This window comes from Ciconia boyciana, chromosome 23, assembly GCF_034638445.1.
Source record: "Ciconia boyciana chromosome 23, ASM3463844v1, whole genome shotgun sequence".
Lineage (NCBI taxonomy): Eukaryota > Metazoa > Chordata > Aves > Ciconiiformes > Ciconiidae > Ciconia > Ciconia boyciana.
This window is the reverse complement of record NC_132956.1, coordinates 6,187,164-6,202,177: the sequence shown is the minus strand read 5'-3', so window position 1 is coordinate 6,202,177 and position 15,014 is coordinate 6,187,164. Positions and strand designations below refer to the sequence as shown.

Below are 15,014 nucleotides of genomic sequence, written 5' to 3'. Positions count from 1 at the left end.
CCCGTGGGCGGGGCGGGTGTGGGTGTGGCAGCAGGGGGCGGAGCTCCAGGAGCAGTGCGTGCGGTTTGCGTGGGCGGGGCTGCCGCGGGCGTGGGTGTGTCGGGGGCGGGGCAGTGACGTGCGGGGCGCAGCTGGCGTGCACGGTGGTGGCCATCCTGCTGCAGTTCCTCTACATGAGCGCGGTGGGCTGGGCGCTGCTGGAGGGGCTGCACCTCTACCGGCGCCGCAGCGAGCCCCGCCACGTCGACCGCGGGCCCATGCGCTTCTACCACGTCCTGGGCTGGGGGCTGCCCGCCTTCATCACGGGTGAGGACACGCCCACAGAGCCGGGCCCCGCCCCCTGTCCCTAACCCCGCCCCTTGGGCCTAACCCCGCCCCCTGGAGAACCCGCCCCCAGACACCCGCCTCCACCTGGGCCAACACCCTCTGGGTGGCCACGCCCCCTTCTGGCATCTGGCCCCGCCCCACATCCCCCAATCAGCCTGCTCCCTGTGTAGCCCCGCCCCACCCCCAACAGCATGGCCCCGCCCCTGAGAGTATAGCCCCGCCCCTGAGCGCCTAGCCCTGCCCCGACGAGCATAGCCCCGCCCCCAAGAGCGTAGCCCTGCCCCTAAGAGTATATCCTGCCCTGACATCTTAGCCCCGCCCCAAGAGTATAGCCCCACCCTCATCCACCATAGCCCTGCCCCCAGAGCATGGCATCTTAGACACACCCCCAGGGCCATAGCCCTGCCCTCACCGGCACAGCCCCGCCCCCAAGAGCATAGCTGCCTCCCCAGCCCTGCCCCACCCGCGCGTCATTCCGTGCCCCGCCCCGCCTCAGCCCCGCCCCTCCCGCCTTAGCCCCGCCCCCCGCGGCTCGGCCCCGCCCCTGAGCCGCGCCTGTGCGGGCAGGGCTGGCGGTGGGGCTGGACCCCGAGGGCTACGGCAACCCCGACTTCTGCTGGCTCTCCATCCACGACAGCCTGGTCTGGAGCCTGGCGGGGCCCATCGCCTGCGCCGTGGCCGTGCGTATGGGGGGCCGGAGGGGGGCCCGGGGCGCCCATGGGTGCCCACCCCCCGCCCGCTCACCCCTCTGCCCCCGCAGGTCAGCATCTTCTTCCTGGTGCTGGCGGCCAGGGCCACCTGCGCCACCCCGCAGGGCTTCGAGAAGAAGGGCACGGCGTGAGTCGTCCGGGCGGTGGGGCACCCGTGGGTGGCAGGGGGGCACGGGGGGGCTGGGGCACCCATGGGTGGCAGGGGGGCACGGGGTGCATGCGTGCCCCGGGTGGCAGGGTGCCTGGGCGGCATGGGTGCTCCGCTCCCTTCACGTGCCCCTGCCACCCTACGGGTGGCAGGGGCACGTGAAGGGAGCGGAGCACCCATGGGTGGCCGGACAGACACGGTGCCCACGGCAGGGGAGGCGGTGTGGGTGCCCGTGGGGCAGCGGGCAGGGGCTGACGGCCGTGCCCCCAGCTCCGGGCTGCAGACGGCGGTGGTGGTGCTGGCGCTGCCCAGCCTGGCCTGGCTCCTGGCCCTGCTCTCCGTCAACAGCGACGCTCTCCTCTTCCACTACCTCTTCGCCGTCTCCAACTGCCTCCAGGTGACCGGGGTCCCCCTATAGCCCCCATACCGCCCCCACTCCCTACACCTCCCCTCCTCTACCTCTACATCCCCTACACAGTTATTGCCCCCCCGCCATGGGTCCCCGTATCTCCTGTGCCTCCCTGTACCTTCTGCCCCCTATACCTCCCTGCAACCCTGCTCCCTATGCCTCTATACCTCTCCATGCCCCCTATACCTCCCTGCAACCCTGCTCCCTATGCCTCCCTATGCCTCTATACCTCCCTGTGCCCCCTATACCTCCCTGCAACCTCTGCTCCCTATGCCTCCCTATGCCTCTATACCTCCCCATGCCCCCTATACCTCCCTATGCCTCTATACCTCTCCATGCCCCCTATACCTCCCTGCAACCTCTGCTCCCTATACCTCCCTATGCCTCTATACCTCCCCGTGCCCCTTATATTGCCCTGCAACCCCTGCTCCCTATGCTTCCCTATGCCTCTATACCTCCCCATGCGCCCTATACCTCCCTATGCCTCTATACCTCCCCGTGCCCCTTATATTGCCCTGCAACCCCTGCTCCCTATGCGTCCCTATGCCTCTATACCTCTCCATGCCCCCTATACCTCCCTGCAACCCCCGCTCCCTATGCCTCCCTATGCCTCTATACCTCCCCGTGCCCCTTATATCGCCCTGCAACCCCTGCTCCCTATGCTTCCCTATGCCTCTATACCTCCCCATGCGCCCTATACCTCCCTATGCCTCTATACCTCTCCATGCCCCCTATACCTCCCTGCAACCCCTGCTCCCTATGCCTCCCTATGCCTCTATACCTCCCCGTGCCCCTTATATCGCCCTGCAACCCCTGCTCCCTATGCTTCCCTATGCCTCTATACCTCCCCATGCGCCCTATACCTCCCTATGCCTCTATACCTCTCCATGACCCCTATACCTCCCTGCAACCCCTGCTCCCTATGCCTTCCTATGCCTCTATACCTCCCCGTGCCCCTTATATCGCCCTGCAACCCCTGCTCCCTATGCTTCCCTATGCCTCTATACCTCCCCATGCTCCCTATACCTCCCTGCAACCTCTGCTCCCTATACCTCCCTATGCCTCTATACCTCCCCATGCTCTCTATACCTCCCTGCAGCCCCCGTATGCTTTGCATCCCTCTGCCCCCTATACCTTCCTGGGCCCGTATGCCCCTACACCCCTACACCTCCTTTACCCCATTGCCCTCTGTGCCCACACCGCCCCTATAGCTCCCTATAGCTCCCTGAGCCCCCAATACCTCCATCCCCCATACCTGTGTCACCCTATACCTCCCCACACCCCGATACGTCTCTGCACCCCCTTGCCCCTACACCCCCGGGCACTGTGCCCCCCCCCCATAGCTGCCCAGCTGGGGACACCCATGGGGGGGGGGTGACAGGACAGGGGCACCCCGGGAACGAGCCCCCGCCTGGTGGGGACCAGAGGTCCCTCACCTATTCTGGGGGGGCACCCAGGGGGAACAGGGGGTCCCTTGGCCTGTTAGGGGTGCCAGTGGGGGGCACCCAGGGGGTATGGGGGGTCCCTCACCCAGTTAGGGGTGCCAGTGGGGGGCACCCAGTGGGCACGGGGGGTCCCTCGCCATATCCAGGGTGCCGATGGGGGGCACCCAGTGGGTATGGGGGGACCCTCGACCTGCCTGGGGTGCCGGCCCCCCCGCCCCACCCCGGCCCACGTGCCCCCCTCTCCGCCCCAGGGCCCCCTCATCTTCCTCTTCTGCGTGGTGCTGAGCAAGGAGGTGCGGAGGAGCCTGCGGCTCAGCTGCGCCCGCAGGCGCGGCCCCGATCCCGCGCTGGCCACCAAATCCACCCTGACCCCCGTGAGTGCCGGGGGGCCGGGGGGCACCGGGGGGCGAGGGGCAGCCGCCCGCCGCGGCCGCGGTGACCCCGTCCCCGTGGCAGGCCTACGGCTGCGACAGCACCTACGTGGCGGGGCGGCCGTACCCAGCACCCGCCGGCGGCTCCACCGGGTCCCTGCACAGCACCGCGCGCTCCGGCAAGAGCCACCACAGCTACATCCCCTTCGTGCGCCGGTACCGCACCGGGACGGTGGCGTCTGGCGGGTGGCAGGGTGCAGGGGTGGGTGGCGGAGGGGCAGGGCGGTGGGTGCTGGGTGCTGGGGTGGTGGGTGATGGGGTGGTGGGATGATGGGGTGGTGGGTTGGCGGGTGGTGGGTGCTGGGGTGGTGGGTGCTGGGGTGGTGGGTGCTGGGGTGGTGGGATGATGGGGTGGTGGGTTGGCGGGTGCTGGGGTGGTGGGTGATGGGGTGATGAGGTGGTGGGTGATGGGTGCTGGGGTGGTGGGATGGTGGGTGGTGGGCTGGTGGGTGCTGGGGTGGTGGGTTGGTGGGTGCTGGGGTGGTGGGTTGGTGGGTCGTGGGGTGATGGGTGATGAGGTGGTGGGTGCTGAGGTGATGGGGTGGTGGGGTGGTGAGTGCTGGAGTGATGGATGGGTGCTGGGTTGGTGGGTGGTGGGCTGCTGGGTGCTGGGGTGGTGGGATGGTGGGTGGTGGGGTGATGGGATGATGGGGTGCTGGGGTGGCGGGTGCTGGGGTGGTGGGTGATGGGGTGATGAGGTGGTGGGTGCTGAGGTGATGGATGGGTGGTGGGATGGTGGGTGGTGGGCTGCTGGGTGCTGGGGTGGTGGGATGGTGGGTGGTGGGGTGGTGGGATGCTGGGGTGGTGGGATGATGGGGTGGTGGGTTGGCGGGTGCTGGGGTGGTGGGTGATGGGGTGATGAGGTGGTGGGTGCTGAGGTGGTGGGGTGCTGGGGTGCTGGGTTGGTGGGTGGTGGGCTGGTGGGTGCTGGGGTGGTGGGTTGGTGGGTCGTGGGGTGATGGGTGATGAGGTGGTGGGTGCTGAGGTGATGGGGTGGTGGGGTGGTGAGTGCTGAGTGATGGATGGGTGGTGGGTTGGCGGGTGGTGGGGTGCTGGGTGCTGGGTGGTGGGATGGTGGGTGGTGGGGTGATGGGATGATGGGGTGCTGGGGTGGCGGGTGCTGGGGTGGTGGGTGGTGGGGTGCTGGGTGATGGGTTAGTGGGGTGGTGGGTGGTGGGGTGGTGGGTGCTGGGGTGATGGGTTGGTGGGTGCTGGGGTGCTGGGTGCTGGGGTGGTGGGTGGTGGGTGATGGGGTGGTGGGGTGGTCAGTGCTGGGTGATGGATGGGTGCTGGGTTGGTGGGTGCTGGGTTGGTGGGTGCTGGAGGGGTGGGTGGTGGGTGCTGGAGTGGGGGTGGTGGGGTGGTGGGTGGTGGGGTGCTGGGTGATGGGTTAGTGGGGTGGTGGGTGGTGGGGTGGTGGGTGCTGGGTGATGGGTTGGTGGGTGCTGGGGTGATGGGTGCTGGGGTGGTGGGTGATGGGGTGATGAGGTGGTGGGTGATGGGTGATGGGTTGGTGGGTGCTGGGGTGATGGGTGGTGGGGTAGTGGGTGCTGGGTGATGGATGGGTGCTGGGTTGGTGGGTGCTGGGGTGGGGGGTGCTGGGGTGGTGGGTGGTGGGGCAGTGTGGTGGCGGAGCGGTGCTGTGATGAGGCGGGCGGCGGGATGCTGGTGGGTGGCAGGGTGGCAGGTCGGTGACGTAGCGAGGTGACGGGGGGGCAGGGTGCCGCTGGGTGCCGCTGGGTGCCGCTGGGTGCCGCCGGGTGCCGCTGGGTGCCGCTGGGTGCAGGTCTCCCCTCTCCGGCAGGGAGGACTCGGGGCTGGCGGGCAACCTGGGGCAGCGGGCGCTGGCCGAGCCCGGGGGGCTCTTCCTCGACGCCCAGGACCGGCCCGAGGGTAGGGCCACCGCGCGCGCAACGAGTGCGCCCGGCCTCAGCCCGGGTGGGTGGGCGGGGGGGTGTCCCTGGGAACCCCCTGACCTGTGTCCCCCGCCTGCGCAGAGCACGACACGGACTCGGACAGTGACCTGTCGCTGGAGGACGACCGCAGCGGCTCCTACGGCTCCACGCACTCCTCCGAGAGCGAGGACGAGGGCCCCCCCGCCGGCTGGGACGCCCTGCCCGGGCCCCCCCTGACCCCCCCCGCCCCCGGTAACGCCAGCCTGGGGGGCACCCAGTGGGGATGGGGGTCCCTCGGCCTGGCTGGGGTGCGGATGGGGGGCAGCCAGGGGGGATGGGGGCGGGGGGGTCTCTCACCCAGTCTTGGGGGGCACCCGATGGGTTTGGGGGGGTCCCTCGGCCTGTCCAGGGTGCCGGCGGGGCACCCAGTGAAGATAGGGGGTCCCTTGCCCTCTCTGGGGTGTCAATGGGGGGCACCCAGTGGGTCCCTCACCCAGTTTGGGGTGCTGATGGGGGGCACCCAGTGCGGATGGGTGGGGGCCCCTCGCCCTGCCCGTCCCAGCAGCCCCCCCCGCCTGCAGGTGACAGCCTGGTGGCCCCGGGGCGGCCGTACTGGCCGGGGGAATTCGTGACGACGGCCAGCGAGAGCGAGGGGCACGGGGGCAGCGAGACCCTGCGGGTGGAGCCGGCGGGGGGCGAGGGACCCCCCCGGGGCGAACCCCCCCGCCCCAACGGCGAGGCGCTCCCCAGGGACCCCCCGCTGCTGCCCCTGCCCCACCCCTACAAAGGTACGGGGTGCCCTGCACCCAAGCGGGTGTCATGGGGTGGGTGGGGGGGACACCGAGGCCGGGACCCCCCCAAACGCCGGGTGATGCCCCCACCCCACAGGCATCCTGAAGAAGAAGTGCCTGCCACCCATCAGCGAGCGGGGCAGCACCCAGCGCCTCGGGCCCCCCCCGCCGCCCCCCGCGGGCACCGCCGCCTCCTCGGGCAGCGAGGGCAGCAGGGTGGGGGGCACCCCGGCCCCCCGCCCCCGGCAGACCCTGCAGGAGCAGCTCAGCGGCGTCACCCCCATCGCCATGAGCATCAAGGCGGGCACCGTGGACGAGGACTCCTCCGGCTCCGAGTGAGTGCCCGACAGATGGTGGGTGGCCGTCGGGTGCCCAGCAGGTGCCCAGCGGGTGCCCATCGAGTGCAAGGGTTCCCACTGGGTGCCCATTGGGTGCGAGGGTGGCCACTGGGTGCCCATCAGGTGAAAGGATGGCTGTTGGGTGCAAGGATGGCTGTTGGGTGCAAGGATGGCTGTTGGGTGCCCATCAGGTACAAGGGTGCCTGTTGGGTGCCCATTGGGTGCCAGGGTTCCTCTTAGGTGCCCATCAGGTACAAGGGTGCCTGTTGGGTGCCCATTAGGTGCCAGGGTTCCCATTGGGTGCCCATTGGGTGCCCATCAGGTGCAAGAGTGGCTGTTGGGTGTCCATTGGGTGCAAGAGTGGCTGTTGGGTGCCCATTAGGTGCCAGGGTTCCCATTGGGTGCCCATTGGGTGCCCATTGGGTGCAAGAGTGGCTGTTGGGTGCCCATTAGGTGCCAGGGTTCCCACTGGGTGCCCATCGGGTGCCAGGGTTCCTCTTAGGTGCCCATCAGGTACAAGAGTGTCTGTTGGGTGCCCATTAGGTGCCTGGATGCCCATCAGGTGCAACGGTGGCCGTTGGGTGCCACCTGGTGCCAGGGTGCCTGTTGGGTGCCCATTGGGTGCCAGGGTTCCCACTGGGTGCCCATCGGGTGAAAGGATGGCTGTTGGGTGCGAGGGTGCCCGTTGGGCACCCATGAGGTGCAAAGGTGGTTGTGGGGTGCCCATTAGGTGCCAGGGTTCCGTTTGGGCACCCACTGGGTGCAACACTGCTTTTTGGGTGCCCATTGGGTGCCACAGTTCCCGTGGGGCACTCACTGGGTGCAAGGCTGGCTGTTGGGTGTCCGTAGGGTGTTGAGGGCTCCCACTGGGTGCCCGAGAGCCTGTTGAGTGCCCACTGGGTGCCGGGGTGCCCATCGGGTGCTCCTTGGGTGTAAGGGCACACGCTGGGTGTGAGGGCTCCCGTTGGGTGCCACGGTGCCCGTTGGGTGCCCACCAGGTCTAACAGTGCCCATTGGGTGCCCGTTGACCGTCCGTTGGGTGCCCATGGGGTGCCGAGGTGCCCATGGGGGACAGGGCGGGTCGGGGTGGCATCAGGGTGGGCACCGGGGGGGGCTCCCTCACTAACCCTCCCTCTTCTCTCCTCTCCGCCCCCCCCCACCCCCCGCCCAGATTTCTGTTTTTTAATTTTCTCCATTAACCCGCGGGGCCTGGGGGGCTCCTGCCCCCCCCCGCCCCCCTCCATCACCCCCCGTCTGGGCGAGCGCTGGGTGCTGCGGGCGTGGAGGGCACCCTGGCACCCGCCTCGCCCCCGATCACGCATCCGTCTGTCTTGTTTTTTATCCCCCCCCCCCGACCCTTCGTGCCCACCCCCTGCCCGTGTCTGTCCCCCACCCAGGAGCGACGAGACCTCCATCTAACGGGGACCCAGCGGGCACCCCCTGCCCATGCCACCACGCCGGGGACACCGGGATGGGGGGTGGCACCAGGATGGGGGGCACTGGGGCGGGGGGGGCACCGAGGGGAGGGGGGCACCAGGAGGGGGCACAGAGCCGCAGACCCCCACCCATTGCACTTTGGATCCTGGCAGGGATTTGTCCCCCACCCCGTTGGCACCGGGGGGGGGAATGTGGCATTGGGTGCCCCCACCCTGCCCCCACACACATTGTCCGCAGCCCCCGTGCCCGGTGGAGGGTTTTATTTAAAAAATACATGAAAAATACAAAAAAAAAAGATATATAAACCCCCCTCCCCCCCCGGTGCCAACCCCCCCCAGGTGGGGGGCAGGGGGGGCACAGGGCAGGGGGGGGGGATTAGTTGGGGGGTGCAGGGATGTCTGGGGCCCCCCCAATACTTTGCCCCCTCCCCCCAGGGGTGAGGCTGAGGCGGTGGCACCCAGGGGTGGGTGTTGGGGGGGAGGGACCCCTGGGTGCTGGGAAGGGGGGGCGGGGGATTTCCTACTGCTGACGTGACCTTTTGTAATTAAAGCAAAATCCAACCTGCGCCTCTGCCTCATCCCTGGGGGGCCCAGTTCTGCCCCCCACCCTGTGCCTCAGTTTCCCCAGTTCCCCCTTCCTCACCCACACACCAGGACAGGGCCGGGAGGGGGGGTCCGGGCACCCTGAGCTCCTCTGGGTGCGTGGGGGGGTCACCTCGGGGTGCTGCTCACTGCCGTCTTCCGGGGGGCGGAGGCGGCTGGGGGCGGGTCCGGGTTTGCACCCCGAGCCAGCGGCCGGGGGGGCTGCCCGTGCCGCCCCCGCACCTGCAGAGGGGAGAGCAGCCGTGGGGAAACTGAGGCACGGGGGGGCAACCCCCCGCCCCCCCCCCCTCCCCCCCCCAGCAGCACCCGTCCTTACCTCTGGGCGCGGGTGCCCTCCCACCCGGTGCCGCCCCCCCCGCCGGGGTCCGGCCGGGCGCCCTGGGGATGGCGCTGGGTGCGGGGGGGCGGCTGGAGGGGACGGGGACGGGGACGGCGGTGGCCCTGGCGCGGGGCTGGCGGGCAGCGGGGGGGCAGGGGGCAGTGCCCCCCCTCGCCTTCGGCTGGCCTGGGGAGAGAGGGGGGCGTGGGGGCACCTGGGGCCGGGGCACCCGGACCCCCCCCCAGCCCGCGGCCAGGCCTGGGAGCAGCTTTGGCACCCGCTTGGCCCCGGGGTGCTGGATCCCTGGTGGGGCTGGCTCCGCTTCTGCCCCGTGGCCTGGGTGCCCCATAGCGTGGGTGCCCCATGGCATGGGTGCCCCATAGTATGGGTGCCCCATGGCGTGGGTGCCCCATGGCACGGGGGCCCTGTGGTGCGGATGCCCCATGGTGTGGGTGCCCCATGGCGCGGGGGCCCTGTGGTGCGGGTGCCCCATAGCGTGGGTGCCCCATGGCATGGGTGCCCCATAGCATGGGTGCCCCATGGCGTGGGTGCCTCATGGCATGGGGGCCCTGTGGTGCGGGTGCCCCATAGCGTGGGTGCCCCATGGCGTGGGTGCCCCATAGCATGGGTGCCCCATAGTATGGGTGCCCCATGGCGTGGGTGCCCCTGCCCAAGGAGCTGCCCGTGCCCGGGCTGTCCCCGTCCCCATCCCGGTCCCCGTCCCCATTCCGGTACCTGCTGTCCCTGCCCGCGGGGGCTCCGACTTGCCCCGGGTCCCAGCCCCCTGCCCCTGGGGAGGGCAAGGCCGGGGGGGGCCCACCCGGCTGGGGGGGGGCACCCTGGCACCGGAGGGTCCCTTCGGCGCCGCTGTGGGGTGACAGCTGGGCGAGACCTGGAAGCAGAGGGGGGGGGACAGGGACACCGCTCGCCGGCTGCCCACCGCCCAGCTGGGGGGGCCGCGGTGCCCCTCCTGGGGACGTGAGGGTGGCACTTGGAACCCCCCCACCCCAAGGCAGGTTTGGGGGGGGGGGTCTAGGACTTCAGCCCTGGTGGGATCACGGTGTGGGGCCACACTGGGAGCACTGGGACCCCCCCATACCCCCCGAGGTGTCACCTACCTTCCGGGTGCCGGGGATGTTGGTGGCAGCGGGGACACCCCGGGGCTTGGCGGGGGGCCGGACGGCGGCGGGGGGGGGTCCCCGCGGCTCCACGGTGGGCAGCAGCGCCCGCACCGGGCTGTCCTTCACCACGAAGGTCTCGCGGCGGGGGCTGCGGGGGCTGCGCGGGGGGCCGGGGGGGGCAGCGGGGGCCAGGTGACATTGCTCCAGCTGTGCCGCCAGGCGTGTGGCCTCCCGCACCATCTCCTCCAGCCGGGCACCGCTCAGGGGGCTCCAGCGCCCGCCGCCCCCCCCGGCCCCCGCCCCAGCCGGGCTCTCCTCCTCATCCTCTTCTTCCTCCCGGCTGCGGGGTGAAGGCCAGCATTAGCCCTGCCCAGGCTCCCTCTGCCCCCCCCACCCCCGTGTCACCCACCACCAGGAGATGGCACGTCTCCCCCACACCACCCAGGATGCCCGCCGTGGGGTGGCGCGTCCCCCATGTCCCCCGTAATGCCAGCTGCAGGGTGGCACGGCTCCCAGCACCCCTGCGACCCCAGCCATGGGGCGGCATGTCCCCCGTGTCCCCCAGGACCTTGGCAATGGGGTGGCACGTCCCCCATGTCCCCCGGGACACAGCCCATGGGCTGGCATGTCTCCTAGGACCCTGTTAATGGGGTGGCGTGTCCCCAGTGTCCCTGGCCATGGGGTGGCATGTCCCCCAGGTCCCCATCCATGGGGTGGCATGTCCCCCCCTATGCCAGAACCTTGGCCGTGGGATGGTGTGTCCCCCAGGACCCCAGCCATGGGGTGGCATGTCCCCCAGGACCCCAGCCATGGGGTGGCACATCCCCCGTCTCCTCCAAAACCTGGGCCATGGGGTGACATGTCCCCCATGGTGCCAGGGCCTTGGCCGTGGGGTGGCGTGTCCCCCGTGTCCCCCAGGAGTCTGGCCATGGGGTCGCTTGTCTCTCACATCCCCCAAGACCCTGTCCACGGGGTGGCACGTCCCCATGATGCCAGGCCCTTGGCCATGGGGTGGCACGTCCCCTGTGTCCCCCAAGACCCCATCCATGGGGTGGCACGTCCCCCATGATGCCAGGCCCTTGGCCATGGGGTGGCATGTCTCCTAGGACCCCGTTAACGGGGTGGTGTGTCCCCAGTGTCCCCTGAGACCTGATCCAAGGGGTGGCACGTCCCCTATGTCCCCTGAGACCTGATCCAAGGGGTGGCACGTCCCCATGATGCCAGGCCCTTGGCCATGGGGTGGCACGTCCCCTGTGTCCCCCAAGACCCCATCCATGGGGTGGCACGTCCCCCATGATGCTAGAACCTTGGCCATGGGGTGGCATGTCTCCTAGGACCCCGTTAACGGGGTGGTGTGTCCCCAGTGTCCCTGGCCATGGGGTGGCATGTCCCCTGTGTCCCCTGAGACCCCATCCATGGGGTGGCACGTCCCCTATGTCCCCCGAGACCTGATCCAAGGGGTGGCACGTCCCCATGATGCCAGGCCCTTGGCCATGGGGTGGCACGTCCCCCATGATGCTAGAACCTTGGCCATGGGCTGGCATGTCTCCTAGGACCGCGTTAACGGGGTGGCGTGTCCCCCGTGTCCCTGGCCATGGGGTGGCATGTCCCCCACAATGCCAGGATGCTGTTAATGGGGCGCGATGTCCCCCGCGTCCCCCATGTCCCCGCCTCACCTGTCGGAAGGGGACAGGAACCCAAAGTCGAAGCTCTCCTCGGTGACAAAGCGGACATCTGGGGGGACACGCGGGGTGAGCCCCGGCCCCCAGCACCGGAGAGGGGACACGGGGGGGACACGGCGCTGGCGCTGCCCTACCTCGCTCCTTGGCCATCGCCTCCGCCTCGGCCCGCGGTGCCGGCACAGGGGCTGCCTGGCGGAGAGTGGGGGGTGACCCACGGACCCCCGCCCGCGCCCCCACCCCCCGCCCGCATCCCCGACCCCCGGTCCCAGACCCCCGGCGGGGCGCCCGGGTGGCACCAGCCAGCGCCCGGGGACGGCACCCGTGGGTGCCAGGGACAATCGGGGCTTTGTGCCACCGGGGACGGCACCGCCGGCTCGGGCACGGCGCGGCCTGGGGGGGGCCAAACCGGGGGAGCCCCGCGCCCCCCACCCGGGGAACCCCCAATCCCGGGGGGACCCCAGCCCCACACGGAGGGGGTCCCGGCCGCCACCGCGGGGTCCCAGCCCCGAACCCCGGGGGGACCCCAGCCCCACACCCTGGTCCCGGGGTGGGGGGGGGGGCCCAGCCCCACGCCAGGGGACCCCGTCCCCACGCCGCGGGGTCCCGGCCCCGCAGCCCGGTCCCTGGGGGTCCCCGGCCCCACACTCAGAGGGTCCCCGCCCCCCCGGGGGGTCCCAGCCCCGCACCCCCATTCCGGGGGGGTCTCCCCGGCCCCGGGGACCGCATCCCCGCCCCCGGGCGCCCCCAGCCCCCACCGCGGGGTCCCCGCTTCCCGCCCCCGTCCCGTGGGTCCCGGTTGGCCCCGCCCCGCTCCCGGTTGGCCCCGCCCCGCTCCCGGTCCTCCCCCGCCCCCCCGCCCCGCTCACCGCCCCCGGCTCCCGCTCGCCGCTCGCGCGCGGAGGGGGGGGGCGTGTCCCGGCGGAGGGGGCGTGGCCTCGTTCGAATTCCCCCTCCCGTGCGTCACAATAGAGGCGCGCCCGCCCGCCGCGCGGATTGGCCCTCCGCCTCGGGCCCGCCCCGCCAACCGCGCTCTCCCATTGGTGGCCGCCGGAAGAGGGCGTGTCCCCGGAAGCGCGCGGCGGCCCGGGCCCTTCCGCCGCCGCCGGCAGCAGCAGCAGCGGCATGGCCGCCGTCCCGCCCGACTCCTGGCAGCCGCCCACCGTCGCCATGGAGACCACGTAAGGGGCGGGGCCGCTCTCCCCGGCACCGGCACCGGCAGCGGCACCGGCACCGGCAGCGGGCGGCCCCTCCCACCCCCTCGGCCCCTTCTCCGGCACCGGGAGCACCTCGGTCCCTCCCCACCCCCCCGGTGCCGGGCAGCCCCCGGTGTCCGTTACCCCCAGTCCCCCCGGTACCGGACAGCCCCCGTTATCCCCCAGTACCAGCCAGTCCCGGTCCGCCCCCCGGTACCAGACAGCCCCCACTTCTTCCCCTCCCGGTACCGGGCAGCCCCCGGTGTCCCCCTCCCCGGGTCCCGGACAGCCCCCAGTCCCGTCCCCCCGGTACCCGGCAGCCCCCGGTGTCCATTAGCCCCCAGCTCCCCCGGTACCGGACAGCCCCCATTGTCCCCCAGTACCGGCCAGTCCCGGTTCCCCCTCCCGGTACCGGACAGCCCCCAGTTTCCCCTCCCTCCCGGTACCGGACAGCCCCTGTTGCCCCCTGCTCCCAAGCACCCCCACCCCTGCCAGCCCCGCGTCCCCCTGGGTCTGGCCCGAGCCCCGGTGGGGGACACCATGGGGTGACCCCCCCGGTGCCGGTGCCGGTGCCGGTGCCGGTGCGGCGGCAGGATGGGCCCGCTGGTGCTGGAGCTGTACTGGAAACACGCGCCCCGCACCTGCAAGAACTTCGCCGAGCTCTGCCGCCGCGGCTACTACAACGGCACCAAGTTCCACCGCGTCATCAAGGACTTCATGGTGCAGGGGGGGGACCCCACCGGCACCGGTGAGAGACGGCCCCCCTCGGCCTCCCCCCGGTGCCGGGGGTCCCGGCTGACCGCGACCCCTCCCCAGGCCGCGGCGGCGCCTCCATCTACGGCAAACAGTTTGAGGACGAGCTGCACCCCGAGCTGAAGTTCACCGGTGAGCAGAAACCGTCACCAGGAGGTCAGAAACCCGGCCGTGGGGTGGCACGTCCCCCACGTCCCCCAGGACGCAGGCCACGGGGTGGCATGTCCCCCAGGACCCCATCCATGGGGTGGCATGTCCCCCCCTATCCCAGAACCTTGGCCGTGGGATGGTGTGTCCCCCAAGACCCCAGCCATGGGGTGGCATGTCCCCCAGGACCCCAGCCATGGGGTGGCACGTCCCCCGTCTCCTCCAAAACCTGGGCCATGGGGTGACATGTCCCCCATGGTGCCAGGGCCTTGGCCGTGGGGTGGCGTGTCCCCCGTGTCCCCCAGGAGTCTGGCCATGGGGTCGCTTGTCTCTCACATCCCCCAAGACCCTGTCCACGGGGTGGCACGTCCCCATGATGCCAGGCCCTTGGCCATGGGGTGGCACGTCCCCTGTGTCCCCCAAGACCCCATCCATGGGGTGGCACGTCCCCCATGATGCTAGAACCTTGGCCGTGGGCTGGCATGTCCCCTGTGTCCCCCAAGACCCTATCCATGAGGTGGCATGTCCCCTGTGTCCCCTGAGACCCCATCCATGGGGTGGCACGTCCCCTGTGTCCCCTGAGACCTGATCCAAGGGGTGGCACGTCCCCATGATGCCAGGCCCTTGGCCACGGGGTGGCACGTCCCCCATGATGCTAGAACCTTGGCCACGCGGTGGCATGTCCCCTGTGTCCCCCAAGACCCTATCCATGAGGTGGCATGTCCCCTGTGTCCCCTGAGACCTGATCCAAGGGGTGGCACGTCCCCATGATGCCAGGCCCTTGGCCATGGGGTGGCACGTCCCCCATATTCCCCAGAGCCCCATCCACGAGGTGGATGATACCAGGTCATAACCAACCCTCGAAGCAGAACATTAACTCCGTCCGTCCCTCTGTCCGTCCGTCCGTCCCAGGCGCCGGCATCCTGGCCATGGCCAACGCGGGACCGGACACCAACGGCAGCCAGTTCTTCCTGACGCTGGGCCCGGCGCAGTGGCTGGACGGGAAGCACAGCATCTTCGGGAGGGTCTGCCAGGGCATGGGGGTCCTGGGCCGCCTGGCCATGGTGGAGACCAACGCCCAGGACCGGCCCCTCGACGACGTCAAGGTCATCAAGGCGTTTCCTTCGGGGTAGGGGGGCTGCGGGGGAGTTGCGGTGTCACCGTCGTCATCGTCACTGTGTCGTCCGCCCCCCGGTTTGTAGCGCTCGGTTGTAATAAAAGAGGTGCGAAGTGGTGGTCACCCCCCCGCCCCCCGCCGTGGTGGGA

At 70.7% G+C, this 15,014-nt stretch overlaps 3 protein-coding genes across 5 annotated transcripts in view; 2 read left to right on the top strand and 1 right to left on the bottom strand.

Annotated features, from left to right (window-relative positions):
• CELSR2 (cadherin EGF LAG seven-pass G-type receptor 2) overlaps nt 1–8,004 on the top strand; it is a 32,476-nt gene extending 24,472 nt beyond the window's left edge. The window contains exons 25-35 of one of the 2 annotated variants that reach the window (XM_072844694.1): nt 132–306; nt 895–1,007; nt 1,088–1,164; nt 1,456–1,582; nt 3,291–3,413; nt 3,496–3,626; nt 5,275–5,363; nt 5,468–5,617; nt 5,947–6,153; nt 6,254–6,491; nt 7,892–8,004. In XM_072844694.1, the coding sequence (XP_072700795.1) occupies nt 132–306; nt 895–1,007; nt 1,088–1,164; nt 1,456–1,582; nt 3,291–3,413; nt 3,496–3,626; nt 5,275–5,363; nt 5,468–5,617; nt 5,947–6,153; nt 6,254–6,491; nt 7,892–7,913 (1,452 nt within the window). In that variant the 3' untranslated portion in view covers nt 7,914–8,004. Of the gene's footprint in view, nt 1–131; nt 307–894; nt 1,008–1,087; nt 1,165–1,455; nt 1,583–3,290; nt 3,414–3,495; nt 3,627–5,274; nt 5,364–5,467; nt 5,618–5,946; nt 6,154–6,253; nt 6,492–7,891 lie in introns of those variants that run through there. The other variant, XR_012039536.1, reaches the window with a different exon arrangement.
• Nucleotides 8,005–8,519: 515 nt separating this feature from the next.
• PSRC1 (proline and serine rich coiled-coil 1) lies at nt 8,520–12,574 on the bottom strand. Its single transcript, XM_072844652.1, is given in 8 exon segments — nt 8,520–8,672; nt 8,674–8,755; nt 8,850–9,038; nt 9,588–9,744; nt 9,971–10,313; nt 11,650–11,707; nt 11,790–11,844; nt 12,522–12,574. Coding segments are annotated over 7 exon segments (876 nt in total). The 5' UTR covers nt 11,806–11,844; nt 12,522–12,574; the 3' UTR covers nt 8,520–8,641.
• Nucleotides 12,575–12,709: 135 nt separating this feature from the next.
• Nucleotides 12,710–14,998, top strand: PPIL1 (peptidylprolyl isomerase like 1). 2 transcript variants are annotated; one of them, XM_072844602.1, is made up of 4 exons: nt 12,710–12,833; nt 13,442–13,596; nt 13,665–13,733; nt 14,661–14,998. In XM_072844602.1, the coding sequence occupies exons 1-4, from the start codon at nt 12,778–12,780 to the stop codon at nt 14,879–14,881; spliced, it is 501 nt and encodes a 166-aa protein (XP_072700703.1). In that variant the 5' UTR covers nt 12,710–12,777; the 3' UTR covers nt 14,882–14,998. The 2 variants fall into 2 exon arrangements, with proteins under 2 accessions (XP_072700703.1, XP_072700702.1); XM_072844601.1 differs by having other exon boundaries at nt 13,665–13,757.
• Nucleotides 14,999–15,014: the final 16 nt, after the last annotated feature.

Coding starts and splice junctions, on each gene's coding strand:
- PPIL1 (XM_072844601.1), top strand. CDS start 12,778: ATGGCCGCCGTCCCGCCCGACTCCTGGCAGCCGCCCACCGTCGCCATG. Junction 12,834..13,441: donor ACCGTCGCCATGGAGACCAC/GTAAGGGGCGGG, acceptor GTGCGGCGGCAG/GATGGGCCCGCTGGTGCTGG. Junction 13,597..13,664: donor GGGGGACCCCACCGGCACCG/GTGAGAGACGGC, acceptor ACCCCTCCCCAG/GCCGCGGCGGCGCCTCCATC.